Source organism: Sus scrofa, chromosome 2 (assembly GCF_054392235.1).
Source record: "Sus scrofa isolate SSC_HxYL_T2T_F1_AM1 chromosome 2, Sscrofa_HxYL_maternal_Yorkshire_Landrace_v2.0, whole genome shotgun sequence".
Taxonomy (NCBI): domain Eukaryota; kingdom Metazoa; phylum Chordata; class Mammalia; order Artiodactyla; family Suidae; genus Sus; species Sus scrofa.
The window spans coordinates 4,586,511-4,606,556 of NC_139384.1; the positions used below are offsets into that span (position 1 = coordinate 4,586,511).

At 58.4% G+C, this 20,046-nt stretch overlaps 1 protein-coding gene across 6 annotated transcripts in view; it reads right to left on the reverse strand.

The window, feature by feature from the left end:
* LRP5 (LDL receptor related protein 5) overlaps positions 1 to 20,046 on the reverse strand; it is a 119,871-nt gene that overhangs the window by 44,213 nt on the left and 55,612 nt on the right. For all 6 annotated transcript variants that reach the window (XM_021082720.2, XM_021082719.2, XM_085010556.1 and 3 more), the window contains exons 6-8: positions 11,760 to 12,156; positions 9,783 to 9,954; positions 469 to 685 (exon numbers count right to left, since the gene is read on the reverse strand). In XM_021082720.2, the coding sequence (XP_020938379.2) occupies positions 469 to 685; positions 9,783 to 9,954; positions 11,760 to 12,156 (786 nt within the window). The remainder of the gene's footprint in view (positions 1 to 468; positions 686 to 9,782; positions 9,955 to 11,759; positions 12,157 to 20,046) is intronic.

Below are 20,046 nucleotides of genomic sequence, written 5' to 3' on the forward strand. Positions count from 1 at the left end.
CTGGCTTACACTGGGAACCCTGTTCCTAAAGAGACGAATTAGTTAATCAGCGGGCTCTTGGCAGATCCTGGCTATTGGATGGTGCTGCAGGGTCCAGCCTGCTCATGCTCATGGAGCAGCCCTGCCCAGTGATGAGGTAGAGGCAGCCCTGGCGTGAGTCCTGGGCTTGGCCACCTGCTGGCTACGCAGCTTCACCTCCCTCTTCCCTGGGTTCACGGGGCAATGTCATAATTAGCGGACAGGGCTGCCCTGGGCACTAAGCACACAGCAGGCACCCACCAAGAGTAAGCCGTCAGCTGTCCTTGACCGTATTCTGACCATCTCCTGCCCTGCCCGGCCCCAGAGTGGCTGCCCTTGCCAGACACTTACACCCCCAGCTTGAGCCTCAAACTGGGCTGCCTGTGGACCAAACAGCAGGAGGAGCCTGCGGCACAGCTGCCCCGGGGGCTCGAGGCTGACCAGACTCACCGACGACCTTGGCCACGTTCACGGCCTTGAGCCCCATCAGGTCAGGCAGCTGGTCGATGATGACGTCCCGGCTGGCCTTGACCTTGTGCACGCGCTCGATGCTGCGCCGCTGCCAGTCGGTCCAGTAGATGAAGTCCCCCAGCAGCGTGAACCCGAAAATGTGCGGGAGCTTGTCCTCCAGGAGCGTCCGCCTCTCCGTCCCGTCGATGTTGATCACCTGCGGGACGGCAGACACAGGGCTGCACCAGCCTCGCGCCTGGGCTGCCTGGGACGGGTCGGGCCCCAGCTGTGGCTTCACCTGGCCAGGCCACCGAACAAAGCTGGGTGCCACAGCTCAGCTGGACAAGTGACACTTTAGGTGATGGAGCCGCCTTAGGGGCGTTTCCCCACCACCTCCCCTGGGTGGGGATGCTACGCAGACACAGGAGGCATGGTTTGGAACAGGGAGCAAACGGTGTCCTCTCCCTCACCCTGTTGATCGACTGGCCATGGCTGCCCAGAGTACCAAGGTGTGGGTGTCGGAGCCCAGATAGGCCCATTGATTAGCAATGTCTGCCCCAGATGCAGCCAGGGGAGGCACAGGATCACACCCTGGACAGAAGCTAAATTTAAAAAAGCCAGACAACTAACATACTGGAGGCCCCGGGCAAGGCTTCCCACTTGCCTGTGGACGAATCTCTCGCTCGGTCAGGACAGGGTGAACGCTGAGGATGCTTCTGGTTCTAAGTCTGAGGCTACAGCTCAGAGATTCTTTCTGACCCCAGACACACTAGTGACTGTTTACTCAGAGATGAAAAAGCTAAATCTTTTCTTGGAGAGTCAGTGCAGATTAAAAGCATCCACCACAAAAGCCACAGAGGAGAAAAAAACTGTCAAACATAAAACTGCCTCAGCCGACCGCAACACACAAACAGGATAAGAGGTGATTCCGATGCCACATGATCCTGTAGAAGCTTATGTGAAAAGGAAGACGAGAAAAATGCAACATCCAAACTCCTGGGCTCTCAGACGAGGATGAAAGAGACTCGGTGAATTGAACGGCAAGTCTCAACAGGCCTCCTGCCGCCAGATTATATTTCTAGCTCATCGGAAAAGCTGCAAACCTTCTGTCTTGCAGGGTGGCAAACACCTAAGATAGATGGAGTGTGTGTTGAGCAGAAAGGCCTTGGTCCTCTGTCACTGGACAGCACGGGACAAAACGGCCGGGGCAGCCGGGAGGGGCAGGCAGCTCTGGGCCCTGTGGCCGGGGGCCCAGCCCAGCTCTGCCCCACCCCTGCACCCCCACGGACCTCGGACTCTCCTCCTGTAACTGAGAGGAGCAGCTCAAGTCGCCAGGGAAATTAACCAAGCAAAGAACAACGCCTGGGCCCTCACCTGGGAGGACAGCCGAGGAAGCGAGGGCGGGAGAAGAGAAAGAGCATCTCCAAGAGCACAGGGCTCACAGCCCTGCTCCTCCCTTGACACGGACCAGCCAGGGCTGGGTGGGGCGGGGATGGCAGATCAGGGCATGAAGGCTACAGAGAAGATAACCCCCATCTGGAAAATAACAACTCCACATTTTTAATTTTCTTCTTTTCATGGCGCACTTGCAGCTTATGGAAGTTCCCAGGCGAGGGGTCAAGTCGGAGCTACAGCCGCCAGCCTACGCTGCAGCCGCAGCCACGCCAGATCCGAGCTGCATCTGAACCTATGCTGAAGCTTGTGGCAATGCCAGATCCTTAACCCACGGAGCAAGGCCAGGGATTGAAACTGCATCCGCACAGAGACTACATCGGGCCCCAAATCCGCTGTGCCACAACGGGAGCGCCAAGACTCCACACTTTTTATGTATCAGAATGCCAACACCATCTCTTTAAGAGATTTGTCTGTTCTTCTCTCTGCCCATAATTTCTGAATTTTCTTTAATAACTCAACTCCAGACATAAATAAATGCATGTTCTATTTTTTTTCTTTTTGCCTTTTTAGGGTCGCACCTGCGGTCTATGGAGGTTCCCAGGCTAGGGGCTGAACCAGAGCTGTAGCTGCCGGTCTATACCACGGTCACAGCAATGCCAGATCCGAGCCTCATCTGTGACCCATACCACAGTTCACAGAGATGCTGGATCCTTAACCCACTGAGTGAGGCCAGGGATCGAACCCACGTCCTTATGGATACTGGTCAGGTTTGTTACCGCTGAACCACGACAGGCACTCCTGAACGTTCTACTGATGGAGCCAACAAAGTCCATTTTCCCAGATCAGAAACTAGGAGAGGGCGCCCAGCGAGGGCAGCTGGCGGCCCGCAGCCCTTCCTCTTCCCTGCCTCCGTCCCCACCCCTGCCCCCCTCTGGTTGCCCAGAACAAAGTAGGGGGAGGCGATGAGCTGCTCCCCTAGGGCCGGGCTGGTGGCACCCCTCCCACCACAAGGACAGAACCGGGGCTCTGGGCTGGCAGGGCCTCGCTCTGACCCCCAAGCCCCTCCCTGACCCCATCACTCTCCACACAACTATAGGTCTCTTTTTTTTGGGGGGGGGGTCTTTTTAGGGCCACACCCGTGACATGGAGGTTCCCGGGCTAGAGGTCGAATTGGAGCCGCAGCCCCCGACCTACCCCACAGCTCACGGCAACACTGGATCCTTCACTCACTGAGCGAGGCCAGGGATCGAAGTGGCATGCTCCCGGATCCCAGTCGGGCTCATTAACCACTGAGCCACGACGGGAACTCCATGACTGTGGGTCTCTTGAAGCCCTTCGCAGGCCTCCAACTTGGAAGGACATCTAGACTCCAGCACTTGAGAGAATAAATGACCCCAGGGTGGCCTTTTTAAGGCAGCTTTCAGGGCACCTTGATCAAAATGACCCCAGGGTGGCCTTTTTAAGGCAGCTTTCAGGGCACCTTGATCAAAGCCGACACATCCGTGAAAGCGACTGTGCTGGACCAGGCCCTTCTCAAGTCCTGGAGCAGAGCAGGGAGGCCTGTCCGCAGAGAGCACATGGGTCAGCTCCCCGGGTCCCTCTGGGCCCAACTCGGGAGCCTTGGCCCTTCCCGGGCCCCGATGGAGGGTGGCGGGCAGACAAAGGGGACTTGCCCATCTGCCTCCCGGGTGGGGGAAGTACCAGAACAGAATCCAGAAACAACAGATCGAACCCGGGACGCCCAGTAACATGGGGCCAGGAGAGAGCAGGGGGCACGACAGTCCAGGACAGGGGCTGGCAGCTATTTCCGAAAAGGATCTTTAGCTTTGAGGCCGCACGGTCCCCGTCATGGGAAAGCAGCCATGGGGGGGAAATAGGGGGAGGGGCTCAATCAAGCACGAGCGGAGTTCCCTGGTAGCCGAGCAGTTAAAGGATATGGCGTTGTCACTGCTGTGGCCCAGGTTTGATCCCTGGTCCAGGAACTTCCATGCGCCTCGGGCGTGGTCAAAAAAAAACCAACCAAGTACGTTCTAAAGAAACTGCAAAAAACAAAAACCCTATATGGGGGGGACAAATTTGAATCTCACATTATTTTTCATGTTAGGAGATATTATTCTTTTGATTGTTTTCAAACATTTAAACTACAAAAACCACCCCTCATTTGAGAGTGGCACAAAAACAGGCATTTTGGAGTTCCCGCTGTGGCTTAGTGGTGAATGAATCTGACTGGCATCCATGAGAACGCAGGTTTGATCCCTGGCCTTGCTCAATGGGCGAAGGATCCAGCGTTGCTGTGAGCTGTGGTGCAGATGTGGCTTGGATCCTGTGTTGCTGTGGCTGTGACACAGGCTGGCAGCTGCAGCTCCAATTCGATCCCTGGCCTGGGAACCTCCATTCGCCACAGGTGCAGCCCTAAAAAGTAAAACAAAAACAAAAACAAAAGGCATTCTGGCCTGGGGGCTATAGTTTCTGACCCCGGCTCTAGAAGTTCCCTGGCCCTTGATTTTCGGGAAAGGAAACGAGATGCCTGCGGGCAGTCAGGTCAGAACTGTCAAGCCAGATGCCAGAGGCGCCCCGTGTCCACCAGCCACACCCTCTTTGGCCTTTTGGCCTTCGCAGCCCAGGCCCAGGAACAGGGTGGGAGAGAGGCAACCCAGGCTGAGCAGGGCCCGGTCCCGTGACCAGCTCATGACCTGACTTGCAGCTCAAGGGCTGTGCGGCAGGAGGGAGGGCGGGCAGACTGCACAAGCACCCCCAGCTGTGCTCCCAAAAGCAAGACCTGCAGCTGTGGGGTCAGCAGGGCGGCCCCCAAAACAGGGGACCCCAGAAAGTCACGTGAGGTGCAACTTCCTTACACGGAATCCTGTTTCCAATGACTCGGCCACGCGAGGAGACCAACTCACAACCAATCCTCCGAAAACACACAGTTCAAGGAAAAAGACGCCTACATTCCATTGGAGTCATTATACTCGGAAGCAAAACCCCAAATTAAAACTGCTACAGTTATTTCGTTTCATGTAACAAAAGGCTCTCTCTCTCTCTCTCTCTCTCTCACACACACACACACACACACACACACGCACACACGCACACACGCACGCACACACGCCTACCTGCCAACAGCTCGTGGCCCCGTTGCTCGGAAGCCCTGTGCCCGCCCTCCTCTGTGCTCCTGGACAGGGACCCGCAGACGATCTGCGACCCCTGCGACGAGTGTTTCCTCCGATGGGGCCGGATGTCACCTCCACCGACTCAGGAAATGTCAGGAGCAGGGGGACGGATGTATTTTTAACTTCTCAGTCTGTGATTCATCCGTGGGCCCCCCCGCCCCAGCGGGAGTGTCGCTCCCCACTGGGGACTCCCCACACAAGCCTGCCAGGGACGTCGGCAGCAGGGGACAAGCTACCTGCAATCCTGGTAGGACACTGGATGGGGCAGGGTTGCTAAGAGCCCAGGTGACCACCCGGGGCCACCAGCAAATATACCATAAGCCACACACAGGCGACACTTCCTGCTGCAGAGACACGCCAAACAGCCTGGGCTGTGGGTCGGCCTTGAGACTTCTGTTCCTTCCGTCCTCGGGTCAGAGCGACCCTGGAGGAAGCTTTAGAAAAGCAGCTCAAGCTCACCAGGGTCTCACTCAGGGACGGCGGAGACCAGCCCTCAGGGACACACCCGATCCAGGGACGTGGCACGTGGCTAACACCCACAGCCAGGGACCGGCCTGATCCTTTTTTTCTCTCCTTTTTGGGGCCGCACCTGCGGCATGTGGAGGTTCCCAGGCTAAGGGTTGAATCAGAGCTGCAGCTGCCGGCCCACAGCCACAGCCACACCAGATCCAAGCCACATCTGCGACCTACACTGCAGCTGTCTCAAGATCCTTAACCCACTGAGCGAGGCCAGGGATTGAACCCAAATCCTCATGGATACTAGTTGGTTCTTAACCCACTAAGCCACATGGGAACTCTCATGGGGTGTTTGAACGCTTTTCCTATTTCAGGATTAATGGTGGACAAGACTCCTCCCTTGACTCGAGAAACAAAAGGAGACAGAACATACACACAGCAGTGAGAGGAGAAGCCTTCAGAACACACGCAGCTGGAAAAGCAGCTGGGGCGCTGTCAGGGGGGCCTGAACGACTGCCCCCCTCCCACCCTTTCTCCTTAGCACCCCGCTGGAACACGGACCCCAGGGTACAGGTCTGCGCCGTGGTGCTTTTTCAGCACAAGGCGACAGTCAGTGAGTGTTCTAGAGAGACCAGATGCTCGCCGAGGGGTGGGGAGGGGGCGGGAGGGACAGACAGGCAGCAGACAGTGTGAGGACGTGACAACGGGAGTTCTGCGCGGAGGCGATCCAACAGGGGGCTGTGGGAGAGGGGGCTGCAGAAGGACGGGGAGGGGGACAGAGGGAGAGGTCACTTCTGACACAGACCCAGCGTGTCCTGACGCCCTGCCAGGGGGCCAGCACGGAGCCCCCAGTTCACGGTCAGGGCTCCCCTGTGCTCGGGCAGACAAGTGCACTGGGACGATGGCGGTGACTCTGTGGCCTGGTGACCGCTCAGGCTGCACAGAGCTCAAGGCCCCTCAGCCCCCGTCTGCTCCAACGCTGCTGTTCTAACGCGATGCTTCCGTCCCGTACGACAGCGTGACGCTCAGGGCTCGGCCTGTGGGTGAATATGCTGAGAGCGGAAAATCCAAAAGCACCTGCTGGCCCCGTGACCCTGAGCAGGTTACTGTCCCCTGGACCTCAGCCCCTCATCCGCAAAGGGGGACGATGCCACATAGCTCAACGTGTTGTCTCGGGACAGGCACACGGGAAGGTGGGCAACGCCACGTGTCATCAGGAAAAATGGCAATCACTGCCGCCAGACGCCACAGCGCACCCGAATAACGAGAAAAAGGGAAGTTTTATAAGTGCCGGCGAGGACATGTGGACCTCGGAACACGCGCCTCCTTCACGGATGCCGGAAACAGACCGTGTTCGCCGAGGGGGGGGTGGGGGGGGCGCGGGCTGGGGGTTTGGGACCGGCACCTGCACACTCTCACATATGCAAAGGATGCTCCATGGGGGCCTGCTGTATAGCCCAGGGAACTCTACCCAGTGCTCTGGGACGGTCCATGTGGGAAGAGCATCTGAAAAAGAGTGGACGTGTGGATGCGTCTAACTGAATCACTCTGCGGTACAGTGGAAACGAACACAGCTATACCTCAATACAAGTTAAAAAAAAAAAAAAAAGAGCACACTATACTGCTAGCAGACAGTGCGAAAAAACGGTGCAGGCTGTGGAAAACAGTCTCACGGTTCCTGAGTGAGTTAAAGATCAAACTACTATATGACCCAGCGATTCCCCTCCTCATATATACGCCCCAAAGAATCAGAAACAGGTGCTCAAACAAAAGCATGTCCACAAGGGCTCATACGAGAATATAATTCACAGCAGCCAAAAGGGGAAAGCAACCAGATACCCACCCGCAGGTGGACAAACAAAATGTGGTCTCTCCACAAGTGGAATATTATTTGGCCATGAAAAGGGATGAAGGGCTGACATGCTACCACATGATGAAGCCTGCAAACATTCTGCTGCCAGAAGCCAGACACAAGAGATCACTGAGTCGACTCATGTGCAGCGTCCAGAGCAGGCAAATCCACAGAGGCAGACAGCAGGTTAGTGGCTGTCAGAGGCAGAGGGGTGGGGAGGGGAGACAGGGCACCAACCACTGAGTGGGTACAGGACTGGGGTGATGAACACGTTCTGGAACCAGGTTGCGGCGATGGTGTGTCTAACCCTGTGAATCCACTACATGCCACTGAGCTCTACACTTTAAAATGGCCAAAATGGTTAATTTTATGTGATTTTATCAAAAGAAAACAGAAAACCAACCCACTGCTACAGGAGTCAACAGAGAGATAGCGGTGACGTCTCCAGCAGTGCTGGCTGGACACATGAATCCCCAGCCCCTCCTGGGGGGTGGCTGGGTGACCAAGGAGACGAAGCCTCGTGCCCGGCTGACCCTGCAGGAACCAAGGGTCTCGCCTTCAGGCGCAGAGGCTCCAGAGACAAGTGTCTTCAAACTCTAGCAACAAGATCCTTTTAAAAGTGACCATTAAAAAAAAAAAAAAAAAAAATGGAGTTCCCATCGTGGCTCAGCGGAAATGATTCTGACTAGCATCCGTGAGGAGGCAGGTTCGATCCCTGGTCTCGCTCAGTGGGTTAAGGATCCGGCATTGCCGTGAGCTATGGTGTGGGTCACAGATGTGGCTTGCATCTGTTGTTGCTGTGGCTCTGGCATAGGCCGGCAGCTGTAGCTCCGATTAGACCCCTAGCCTGGGAACCTCCGTATGCCGCAGGTGCAGCCCTAAAAAGACCAAAAAAAAAAAAAAAAAAAAAAGACGTGATGGTTTACAGAGAATCCAACAGGAAAGGTACCACCTGCAGCTCTCTGGGTTTACGTGGGAGAGGCATCCCGTCGGCCCTGAGTCCCCCTCCTGGTCCTGCTCAGAAGTGTGGCTTTTTTTTTTCTTTCTTTCTTTTCACGGCCATACCTGCGCCGTATGGAAGTTTCCAGGCTAGGGGTGGAATCAGAGCTGCAGCTGCCAGCCTACGCCACAACCACAGCAACAGAGGATCTGGGCCGCATCTGTGATCCATGCTACAACTTGCGGCAATGACAGATCCTTAACCCACTGAGTGAGGCCAGGGACGGAACCCGCATCCTCAGAGAAACAACACTGGCTCCTTAACCCCCTGCGCCACAATGGGAACTCTAGAAACACTGCTTGAAACCCTGTGACACAGACACACGTTCACAGTCTCACTCCTGCCCTCCCCCAGCAAGCTCCCTGGGGGCGGCGGGGGTGGTTCCTCCCAGAGAAAAGCGATGGTGACCCCCGGTGTGACATCAGTGAGCAGTGACCTGACCAGAGCTGATGAGAATCCCTGGGAAGCTATGGGGGCCGGGGCGGGGGGGTCCACGGAGGGGAGAGGCGAGGACGCCAGGGACATCCCCGCACAGGGACAGATTTAACTACCGAGCAGTCAGGACACCGCAAACCACACAGCGGGAGCAAAAGGCAGCTGCCGAAGCACACGAACAGGGCGCCACGTGAACTGCATAAAATCGCACAGAACAGGATTACGTGATGTTCAGGAAAACAGCCATGTCTCCAAGCTCAGAAAGGTTTTTTGTCTTTGTTTTTTTAGAGCCACACCCACAGCACATGGAGGTTCCCAGGCTAGGGGTCCAAATGGAGCTTCAGCTGCCGCCTACACCACAGCCACAGTAACGCCGGCTCCTTAACCTACTGAGCGAGGCCAGGGACCGAACCTGCGTCCTCACGGATGCCAGTCAGGTTCGCCACGGCTGCACCACGACGGGAACGCCCCGAGAAAGGTGCCCTGCAGTGTCGAGCAAGGAGAAATCGGGCTCCTGCTCGAAAGGCCCAAACGCCACGAAAATGTCTTTGCATGCTTGGGAACCAGTTGCCAAATTTAGGATCAGCCACACGGATGATGTATTTCCGAGGCTGGGTGGCGCATGTGTGATCGTTGCTTGCTGCCGTCACGGTGTCTTTATTTTCTGAAATAGGTCAGGCCTCACGAGAAGGTGTACAAGCCGCTGGGAGGGCTCCCTGTGCCCAGTTTCCCCGGGGATAACACCTCCCATCACCACGTACAGCCCACGGTGCTCCTCCCTGCACGCCTTTCAGGCGTCAGAGATGTATCATAACAAGTGGGTTTTGTCCAAGGATTCTATGTGGCCCAAGAGCAGAGCACAGGCCCCATCTGATGCCCCCATGCACGTATGACGGGGTGCAGGGGCGGCCCGGCCCGGCCTCTGCTTAACACCCAGAGCCCAAGGTCTGCGCGGCTGCACCCGCCACCGGCGCTGACGGCCCGTGACCCTCTGGGGCGGACTCACCTCGATCTTGTCTGTCTTGGCGTCTCCCCAGTAGAGCTGCCCCTCCTGCAGGTCCAGAGCCAGTCCGTTGGGCCAGCCGAGGGAGGTGTTGACCAGGACGTGCCGCTCCTGCCCGTCCAGGTGGGCGCACTCGATTTTGGGGCTCTCCCCCCAGTCTGTCCAATACATGAGGCTGGAGAAGAAGCACGTGTCTGTGACGCTGTCTGTCTGTCTGTCTTGTCTCCGCTGCATCCCAGGACCAAGAACGACACACGCCCCATCACACGGGAGGTGCTGGGGGAAGGCGGACCGACGGGACGGACGGGGGTCGAGCCCCGAGTGCAGGGCTGGGGGCTCCAAAGGGAAGAGCAGGGGCTGAACTACTGCTAGCGGGGTCCTTGGACTCAAGACAGCAGACGCCCTGCCGGGGACCCGGGGGCTGGAGGGCTGAGCGCCCGCAGGGAGAAGAGGCACATGGAGCCTCCTGCAAGTAGCTGAAGGGCTCCTGTGAGCAAAGCGAAGCAGGCCATATGCTCTGGGCGGCCCCAAGAAGCAGAGTAGGATCCCGGGGCAGGGGCTTCAGCCCAGGGAAAGCTGCCAGAGTCGTGCCCTAAACCCAGCATCCAGCCGAGCTGGTGGCCTCTTCCCCTTTCTCCACCCACAACCCACCCTGGATCTCACACCCCTGAGCTGACCCCATTTCTCAGGGTGCTCACCAGGGGTCAGGAGGGACCCCACCCACTTCACACACGAGGATGGTGAAGCCCCGGAGTGGGTGACCTGACAGCCCATCGCTGGCAGCGTGGGGGGAGGGCCTCTCTGCCAACCTCGGAGCCCCAGTCCCGTCACTGACGCTGGCGATGCTCCTTGACCCTCAGACCCCAGGGACCCGCTTCTCCACCCACCCTCCTTGGGGGACAGTCCTGCTCCTCAACCACCTCGCCAAGCAGCGTCTGTCTACATGCCCACCGGGGCCTGGGCTCCACAGGCACCGTCCCCGGCTGCCTGAGCCGCGTCCAGCGGTCCAGCTGCAGCCAGACCTGCCCCCGTGGCTGTGCTTCTACCACAGAAGCAGCGCCACAGCAAGAGCACGTCCGACAGTCCCGGGCCAGGGCAGGGTGCACGGGCTCCACAGGCGGACAGCCCCCGCCACCAGGCACCGCGATGGGTCACGTCACCTGAGCCTCAGCCCCGGGGAGATGGGAAGAGCTCCTGACACCTGAGGGGCAGCAGCCGGGGTGGCCCTCCTCTGTCCTCCCAGCTCCTCCAGACCTTCTCCAGGACCTGGTCCCTCATGCTGCATTGAGGCCAGGGGGCTTCCTCTGCAGCCCCCAGAACGCCCAGCACCCCTCCCCCATCAGGTCCACCAGCTTCGCATTCTTGGTCACGAGCCCGTAGGAAGGGACCCAGCCGCTACCCTCTGAGCTGCTGGCATCTCAGAAAGGCTCCTGCACTGACGGAGAAGCTCTCGGTTGTCACCAAATCCTAAAATGGGAAGTTGGAACCAGACCGCCAGGTCCAGTCCCCACCTCCCAGCTGCGTGATCTGGGGCAAGTCCCTTCTCCTCTCTGGGCTTCAGCTTCCTCCTCTGAACCCTGCGCCCGCCCCACAGGGGAGGAGAGGAGGCAGACGTGCCTGCTGAGGCCCGGCTCAAGTGCAGTAAGGGCTGCGGTGGCCGCCGCTCTTGTTACCAGCATCAGCTCAGAAGTCACCCTGGTGGGTGGCTCTGCTTTTATAGGTGAGAATATTGAAGCCCAGGGAGAAAAATGACTGACCCAAGGTCTCCAGGACTTGCTATAAATGTAACCAAGTTGTGTGAGAGCTTCTCAAAGCCTGGTCCCCAGATCGGCCCATCTCCTGTGAACTTGTTGGAAATGCAAGATCGGAACGGGCACTGAGCCCACAGCCCAGCCTTCAGGCCCACCCAGTCGCGGGAGAGAGCTCCGGGACCCCCAGCCCCGCGCCGCCCAGCTCCTGGCCCGCCCGCCACAGCCTTACCCCATCACGGGGTGCAGCACGATGGCGCGGGGCTCGTCCAGGTCCTCGGACACCAGGATCTTGCGGGAGGTGCCGTTGAGGCGCGTCACCTCGATGCGGTCGGTGCCCGTGTCCGTCCAGTAGAGGTTGCGGGCCACCCAGTCGACCGCGATGCCGTCCGGGTCGTTGATCTCGGTGTTGACCAGCGTCTGCGCCCCCGACCCGTCCAGGTACGCCCTGCGGATGGCCCGCACCTCGTCGTCCGTCCAGTACACGTAGCCCTCCAGCGGGTCGTAGTCGATGGCGATGGCGTGCCGGATGTCGTCCACCTGCAGCACGATGTCCGTGAAGTCCGGCGTGTCCAGCGAGATCCTCCGCAGGTCCGTCCTCCGGGCCAGCAGCAGCACCTCCTCGGCCCCTGCGGACACAGGAGCAGGGGCGTCAGAGCTGGGCCTGCGGGGGGCAGGGCGGGGCTCTGCCGGGTCCCCGGGGACGCCCCTGCGATGACAGGTCGTGTCAGGGAACGCTTGCTGTGATCTCCCTCCGCAGCCACTCGTTCATCCTGAAAGAGATCCCTGAGGCCAGCGCTATGTGTGTCCCCAACGTCCAGACGAGCAGACAGAAGCACAGAGAGGTTAAGCAGCCCTCTGAAAGCCACACAGCCACCAGCTCCAACCGCTGTGTAAGAAGCGCCTCGCGCTCAGAACTCCTTCTTCCCTGCAAGCCCCTCTCCTGGCCACAAACCGGCCGCGACTGCAGTCCCGACCCGGCACTGGGCTCCAGGCCCCACTCGCCCACCGTACTCCTCAGAGCCCCCACCGGACCTCACCTTCTACGTGCTCACCCTTCCTGGCTCAGCCCGAACGCTGCTTCTTCCCCGAGGCCCACCGTTGCCTCCCCACACCTACCCAGCAAGGCAGCTTCAGGCCCCAAGAGCACACACATCATCCCAGGTCCTGTCCTGCCCAGGTGGGCATCTCACTGACAGGTGAGCACCTTGGAGGCCGTTGCCCCATCTTCCTCTTTGTCACCCTGGTGGCCTTGCGTTTTGCTGTGTATTGGTTTGTTGTGACTACCAGCCCCCTTGTTTATGACTTAAGTGACGCTGTTTTGATCTGTTTACACTGGGAAGCCATGCCAGGGTGACACCACGGACCATCTGTTGCTGTGGGTAAGCGCTGAGAAGCCCAGCTGGGGACGGGCCTGGGCTCCGCTGGGGGCTGGTCGATGCGGATTACGGAATAGCAGCCAGGACGCGCTGGACGCTGGGGCTTGAAACACCCAGTCTGTGAGGAGGACTCACCCAGAGGGTGTTCGGGCTGGGCCAGGTGACTCTTTGCTGATCTAAACAGCTCTCCAAAGGTCTGGAGCTGCTCCTGCCGGGGCCAGGCCACTCCTGGTCGGCAGTGGCATGAAAGTGGGCAACAGTCTCAGGAGAGAGGGGCCTTGGCAAGGCTCCTCCTTGCAGGCGGTGGTACAAGGGCCCCCGGAGTGAGGACATTCACCTCCCCCACCAACTCTGGTGCCATCACCCACTAGCATGTGCGCCGGCAGCAAGGGGTGGAAGCTGGCGGCTGATACCCAGCTTCAACTGACTCCACAGAGAACAAACTCAGAGAAAGGTACACCTCAGCCTTTATAGCCTGGAACAATGATGTGACTGGTTTGGAACATGTTCTTTCTTTCTTGACTTATTAAGAGACTTTTTTTTTTTTTTCAGGGCTGCACCTGCGGCATATGGAGGTTCCCAGGCAAGGGGTTAAATCGAAGCTGTAGCCGCCAGCCTACACCAGAGCCACAGCAACGTGGGATCCGAGCCGCGTCTGCGACCTACATCCACAGCTCACGGCAACGCTGGATCCTTAACCCACTGAGCGAGGCCAGGGATCAAACCCGAGTCCTCACGGGTCCTAGTCGAGTTCGTTAGTGCTGAACCACAGCGGGAACTCCTTTTTCTTTTCATTTTTTACAGTTTTGTTGAAGTAGAGTTAATTTACAAGGTCGTGATGACTTCTGCTGTGCAACAAAGTGACTCCATGATACGTGTACACACAGCCATTCTCTTTCCGATTCTCTCCCCACACAGACTATCACAGCATGTCGGACAGAGTGGACTATTACTATTACAGATCATAAGTCCCAGGATGGCCCCGTGTTAGGTAAATTTCTGGCAACAACACTCTCAGAGTCTGAGAAGGCCACGACTTGCCATGAATAAAAGCACATCTGACTCTGTCCTGCACCCTCCCTGGGATTCATCACGACTTCGAGCAGAAGTAGCAGGTGTGGCCTCACGCAGGCTCAGGGACCCAGGGGCTGGGGGAGGGGGGCAGCCCTCACCTGGACACCTCCAGAGGTAGCTGGAGTCAGGATGGGCGCCCACTGTCCCAGAGCTGGGTCCCCATGCACTAGTTCACTCTGGTCCTTTCTGGTCCCAAGGACCCACGGGGGCAAGATGAGGCGCAGAGACCACTTCCAGACTTTGAGGCCATGCGCCTGGTTGGATGACAGGCCCAGAACAGGGAAGAAGCTGCCTGAAGTCTCAGGGCAGTGAGGGAGGGGGAGGTCCAGCACCTCCGTCATAATGAGGCCCCCAGGCCTGGGCTCTGCAGCCACCGGGTCCACACAGTCCGCAATCAACAGACTGGGCTTCCTGCCAGGAGGGTGGAGACCAGAGAACCCCGCGTTTTGCAGAGTGGTTCTGGGGTTCCCTGCCCTGCATGTCAAGGCCCAGAGTTCATAATCCGATTCCCCCGCTAGAGGGCGCATGCGGACAGCAGTGGCTTCCTGAGCCCCGGGCTGGGGACACCCAGGCAGGCAGTGGAGGACCCGGGCAGGTCCCTGACCCTCTCTGGGCCTTGGTTTCCTCATCTGTGGTGGAAGGTGTCCGAGTCTCCATCCAGCTCTGACTCGAGAGGACCATAAACCAAACTCTATGGAGGGTTCTGCCTTAATCTCCCGGGGTCGGGCGGGGGGCCGGAGGGAGCTCCCCAGGACATGGCCAGGAAGAGCCTTGTGCCCCAGGGTACTTGTCCCAACAGGCTGTTGGCTCCCAAGCTGAGGCTTGGGACAGCCTCGCCGTGCACATGGAAGAGTGTATATGACAAATCGGACCTCAAATGGCACTTCTGCCCAGTGCCACAGAAAATATCGGCTCCCAACATGACCCGACCCTCGGCCCCAAAACACATGCTGAGCCTGTGGCTCCCACCCCTGCTCCCATGATCCTCTAGACACAGTCGCCCCAAATAGCGCAATCCTTACACCAACCTCTGAAATGTGATTATGCCCCACTTTACTGAGGAGAACCCGGGGCACACAAAGGTTGAGCTTCCCACCCAAGGGCACACAGCAGCCAGTGGGAAAATAAGGTCCGGTGAACATTTCAATCCCTGGAATCGGCACCGGCAAGAAGCCCAAGGTCAGACAGCTGGCTCAGTCACCCCAACTGTATCTTTTAGGCCCTGGACCTGGGGTGGGAAAAACAGATGCAGGCATTGTCCCCAGGGGTACTCCTGGGGTCACAGGGCAGAGACCTTCAGCACGCGAGACCGTTAGTGCCTCCGTCTAGGAAGGGAAGCTGGGGTCACGGGTATCTGTGAAGGGGGCCGCCGGTTGAGACGGAGGGGTCTGGGATCCACGTGGCTGTGACCACGCAGCAGATTCCAGCAGAGTGTCCCCAGTGGGCAAAGAGCCACCAGGGCAAAGTGTGCCCGGCCCCAGCCCTCGGGTAACCAGGTTGATACAAAGCCTCAAGCACACCACCCCCACCACCAGGGAAGCCCATTATCAGCACTGCTTAGAGTTAAGTCTCTGTGGCAGAGGCAGTCATCAAGTGCTGGGGTGAATCTGAAGGTGTTAATTGACTCTCAAGTGGGAGGGGCTTTCTCTGACACCCCTCGGGTCTCAGAGCCTTTGAGGTTTCACTTGAGCTCTGTTGAAAAAAAATGCAGAGAATAGGACCCCCAGGAGAGCGGCATGCAGGCCTGTCTGCCTGAAGGTCTGGGCACGTCATGCCCAGCCCGGAGGCATGGGGTGTGCCACCCAGGGCCAGGCCAGCGGGGGGCAGCTGCACAGAGGGGACCGCCGGCCTGGGCACCCTTGCAGGCAGACGTACCATGGCAGATGCTCTCAGGCGACGTCCGAGGTTGTTGGGAATGAGGTGTGAGCAGAAGCCTGGCCTTGGGACCCCTGGGGTGGGCGCAGGGCACTGGGCCGGCCACGGGAAGAGAGACCAACCCCAAGCCTGGGACCAGGCACAGCGTCTGGGGAGGAGTTTGTTAAACACCAGGAAGGTAAATTGTTTAGAAATGAAGCGTTTGGCCAAATGGTTTTCTCTGGGATTGTTTAAACCGACAGCCTGCCCCCCGGTGCTGCCAAAATAAGCGAAAGCTGCCCTCGCTGGCCGGCCGGGCGGCTCGGACCTGCCCCGCCCCGCCCCGCTCTGCACACACTCGGGAAAGAGGGACGCATGGCTATGCCCGGGGGCCAAGTTCAGGGCATGGGCGCAGCCTCCTGGCAGAGTGTCCTCCTCAAAACGGAAAAGCAGACCCGAGGGGTGGCCCAGGGCTACAGACACAACCCGTTCAGCATCGCCCTCCCTGCCAACCTCCATCCAGACCAAGCCACGGGGCACCGTCCCTGTGCCAGGCCCACACTGACACATGTGAGCAGACAGGCAGAAGAGCTGCCGAAACAGCCCCGCAAGCCAGGTGGGTTGCCCGCAGTGTGGGGGCCAGACGCCCGAGATGAAGGTGCCGCTCTGAGGCTCTGGGGCGACGCCCCGCCTGGCCTCGGGCCAGCGCTCCCTGCCACTCCTGGGCTTGCGGTCACCCCCTCCAATCGCCACCTCCGTCTCGCCGCGCCCTCCTCCCCGTGCATCGGCACCTGGGGGTCCCCTGCACGAGGTGCCCGTCACGGGGGTTAGGGCCCGTCCTGATCCAGCAGGACCGCCCGCTTAGCTGGGTTACTTCTGCAAAGACCCAATTTCCAAATTAGGGTCCAGGGGGTGGGACTTCATGTCTTTTGAGGGGGACGCAATTCAAACCCCAACATGCGAGGAGCAGAGAGTGAGGGGACAGTTTCCATAGAAAGACAGGTTCCAGGGCGGGACCTCCAGACAGAAGGCACAGCAAGGGGCTGACCGACCACCGCCCCTCTCCCCGGGGTGAGGTGTGCGTGTCTGCTCTCAGCTTGGGGACCCCTGAGAGTCTGAGCTGTCACACAGGCTGCGAGCAGAACGCCAGGGGAGCTCGGAGTCCAGCCCCATGTGCAAGGAAGCCTCATGCAAATAGCAGACCGTGCCCACAGTGGGAGCCTGGCTACACAACCCACGCAGCCACCCCAGCCTGTGCCAGCAGGAAACTCACGAGAACGGCTGCCACGTTCTCTCGGGAGGACTCCAGCCTGCCCTCCAGTCTCTGGCAGGGGTCTGTGCGCTTTCCACGGGGGGCCTGACGGCAGATGCCCCGGGCGTGGCAGGCTGGCCACCTCCCAAAGCCTCAGCTCCACCACTGCAGCACGAAAGCCAGCCCAGATGGTGCCAATACAGAGGTGTGCGAACACGAGGCTGTGTGTGGACACGGAAACCGGACGGTCCTACCACTGTCCCGGGTCACAAGACCTCCTGCTCATGATTTTCTTTCAACCACGTAAAAACCACTCCTAGCCTGTGGCTGCCCCCACAGACAGGGAGCCATTTGGCCCGTGGGTGGGGGATTGCTAACTCTTGTATGGGAAATGTGACTTTTTCCAACATGAAAAGTAAATTTCTTGTTGTTGTTGTTGTTGTTGTTGTTGTTTTTGGCTGCACCTGAGGCATGTGGAAATTCCCAGGCCAGGGATCGAACTGGAGCCACAGCAGTGAGAACACTGGGTCCTTAACCTCTAGGCTACCAGGGAACTCCTAGAAATAAATTCTAAGGATAAGGAAACGACATCAGGAGGGAAGGCGGATGGAGAGGAACCCTCCGTTTCTCTGCTCCACTTTCCTGTAAACCCAAAACGGCCCTAAAAAATAAAGTCTGTTAAGTTTTTAACAGGAAAGTCAAGGCGTTCTCCTGGGGTGCGGCGGGTTAAGGATCTGGGGGTGTCGCTGTAGCAGCCTGGGTCGCTGCTGTGGCTCGGGTTCAATCCTTGGCCTGGGAGCTTTCACACGCCGCGGGAGCGGCCAAAAGAAGAAGAGAAAAAAATGAAGTTAAAAGGTATGTAAATCAAAAAGAAAACTCCTCAGACCCCAACAGTAAACAGGTAAAGACCACAAGCAAATTCGCAGAAGAAAAAAATACACCACCAGCAACCACGAGAAACAGGCAACCTCTCGGTAACACGCTAGTGGCAGGGAGAGGCCACGGCCACCATCTCCATCAGAAGACTCTTTCATGCTCAGCGTGGGGGCAGCATGTCCCCACCTCCCAGGGGACTGTCCCGGGTGCTCGCTTCCTAGACGGCAACACGGCTCAGAGACCCTGCAACCCGGTAACTTCCCAAGAAGCCAGCCCAAGGCAGCAGCTAGAAATGCACATGGGCTCCTGCTCACAGAGGGTCCCCAAGGTTTCGTGAAAACGGCAAAACCCAAACCCTGTCGCTAATCTCAAGATTCATAAATGACAGGGCTGGGGTCCTGGTCCCTCCTTACAGGGCACCCCACAGCAGGCTCTGGAGAAGGGCAGAGGCAGGAAAAGCCGGCTTAGGGTAAGGGGGCAAGGCAGCCGTATTTCTCTTTCTGACCTTGTCTGCAGAGCAGAAACAGACTCACAGACGTGGAGAGCAGACCTGTGGTTGCTGGGGCGGTGGAGGGGGAGTGGGATGGACGGGGAGTTTGGGGCTGGTAGGTGCAAAGGACTATATTTAGAATGGATAAGCAGGAGTAACGATCCTGACTCGTATCCATAAGGACATGAGTTCCATCCCTGGCCCTGCTCAGTGGGTTAAGGATCCGGCGTGGCCGTGAGCCGTGGTGTAGGTCGCAGATGCAGCTCAGATCTGGCGTTGCCGTGGCTGTGGTGTAGGCTGGCGGCTACAATTCTGATTTAACCCCTAGTCTGGGCATTTCCATATGCCATGGTTGCGGCCCTAAAAGGACCAAAAAAAAAAGGGATACGCAATGAGGTCCTTCTCTATAGCACAGGGAGCTACATCCAATCTCTCGTGATAGAACACGACGGAAGACGGCATGAGAAAAAGAATGTGTGCATGTGCGTGCCTGGGACACTGTGCTGCACAGCAGGAAGGGACACAACCTACAAATCAGCTACACTTTCATCCAAAACTTTTTCCAAAAAAAGGAAAGTCGGCTCTGATGTTGCACTTACAACGAGAACAAATCTCACAAACCGGGACGTGTGCTTCGACAAAAAGACAAGGAAGCACCTCAAGAGGTTAACAGCAGCGATCTCCGGGTGGCAAAATTATGGGTGCTTTTTGTTTTTGCCTCTGTTTTTCTTTTTTAATGATGTTTCCCCTTCTCCAGTGAAGATAAGTGTCACTTCATCACAAGGGAAAATGCAGGCTTCCGAAGACGGGTGCTGGGCTCATCCTTAGGTGAGTCTGGGAGGAGGGGGGATCTGGACCCTGGGGACCCCCGGGGTCCTTCTCCCTGGGTGACGGGGGGCTGGGGAGCACCCTAGGCCTCCATCAAATTGCCACGCACGGTGATCTACTTGGCCTCCAGGTTCTGAGCCTTTTGGGAGGAAGAACAGCAGCAGGAGGAAAGGATGGAGCAGAAGCAGCCACAGCCCCCTGCGGCCCAGGAGGGCCCCGCGACAGTTACCCCGCGTGGGGACCTGGCTAAAAGGGCCTCACGGTTAATCCCCTCCCTCCACACCCCAACGTGGGAAAAGGGGCAAAATAACAGCACATCCAGGGCACGGACCAGCCAAATCAACCCAGGTGAGAGAGGCAAGCCCCTGAGCTCCCAGCCTCCAACCCAGCAGGCCGGTGGCCATCCCATCCGTCCCTCACGGAACCAACCACAGCTTCAAGGTCACGACCCCCAGGGAAGGACCAGCCCCCACGAGGATGCTCGCCCCCGAGGCCGGCACCACCCCCCGGACGGTTCTTCCTGCCAACTTCTTTTCCTGCTGAAGTCAGAAGCGAGACCAGCCTTCCCGCCGCCCTGAGGTGTCCTCAGCTGTGGTCCCAGCTCAAGGGGCTCCTTAGCCTGTCTCCCCCCTCGCAGCCCCCACAGGAGGCAGTGCCGACCTTGACCATGACCCAGGCTGCAGCCACAGGGCCAGAGCCTGGTCCCAGCACAGGCCACCGTCGTCCACACGGCAGTTCCTAAGGTCAGAAACAGCTTCGTGGTCTG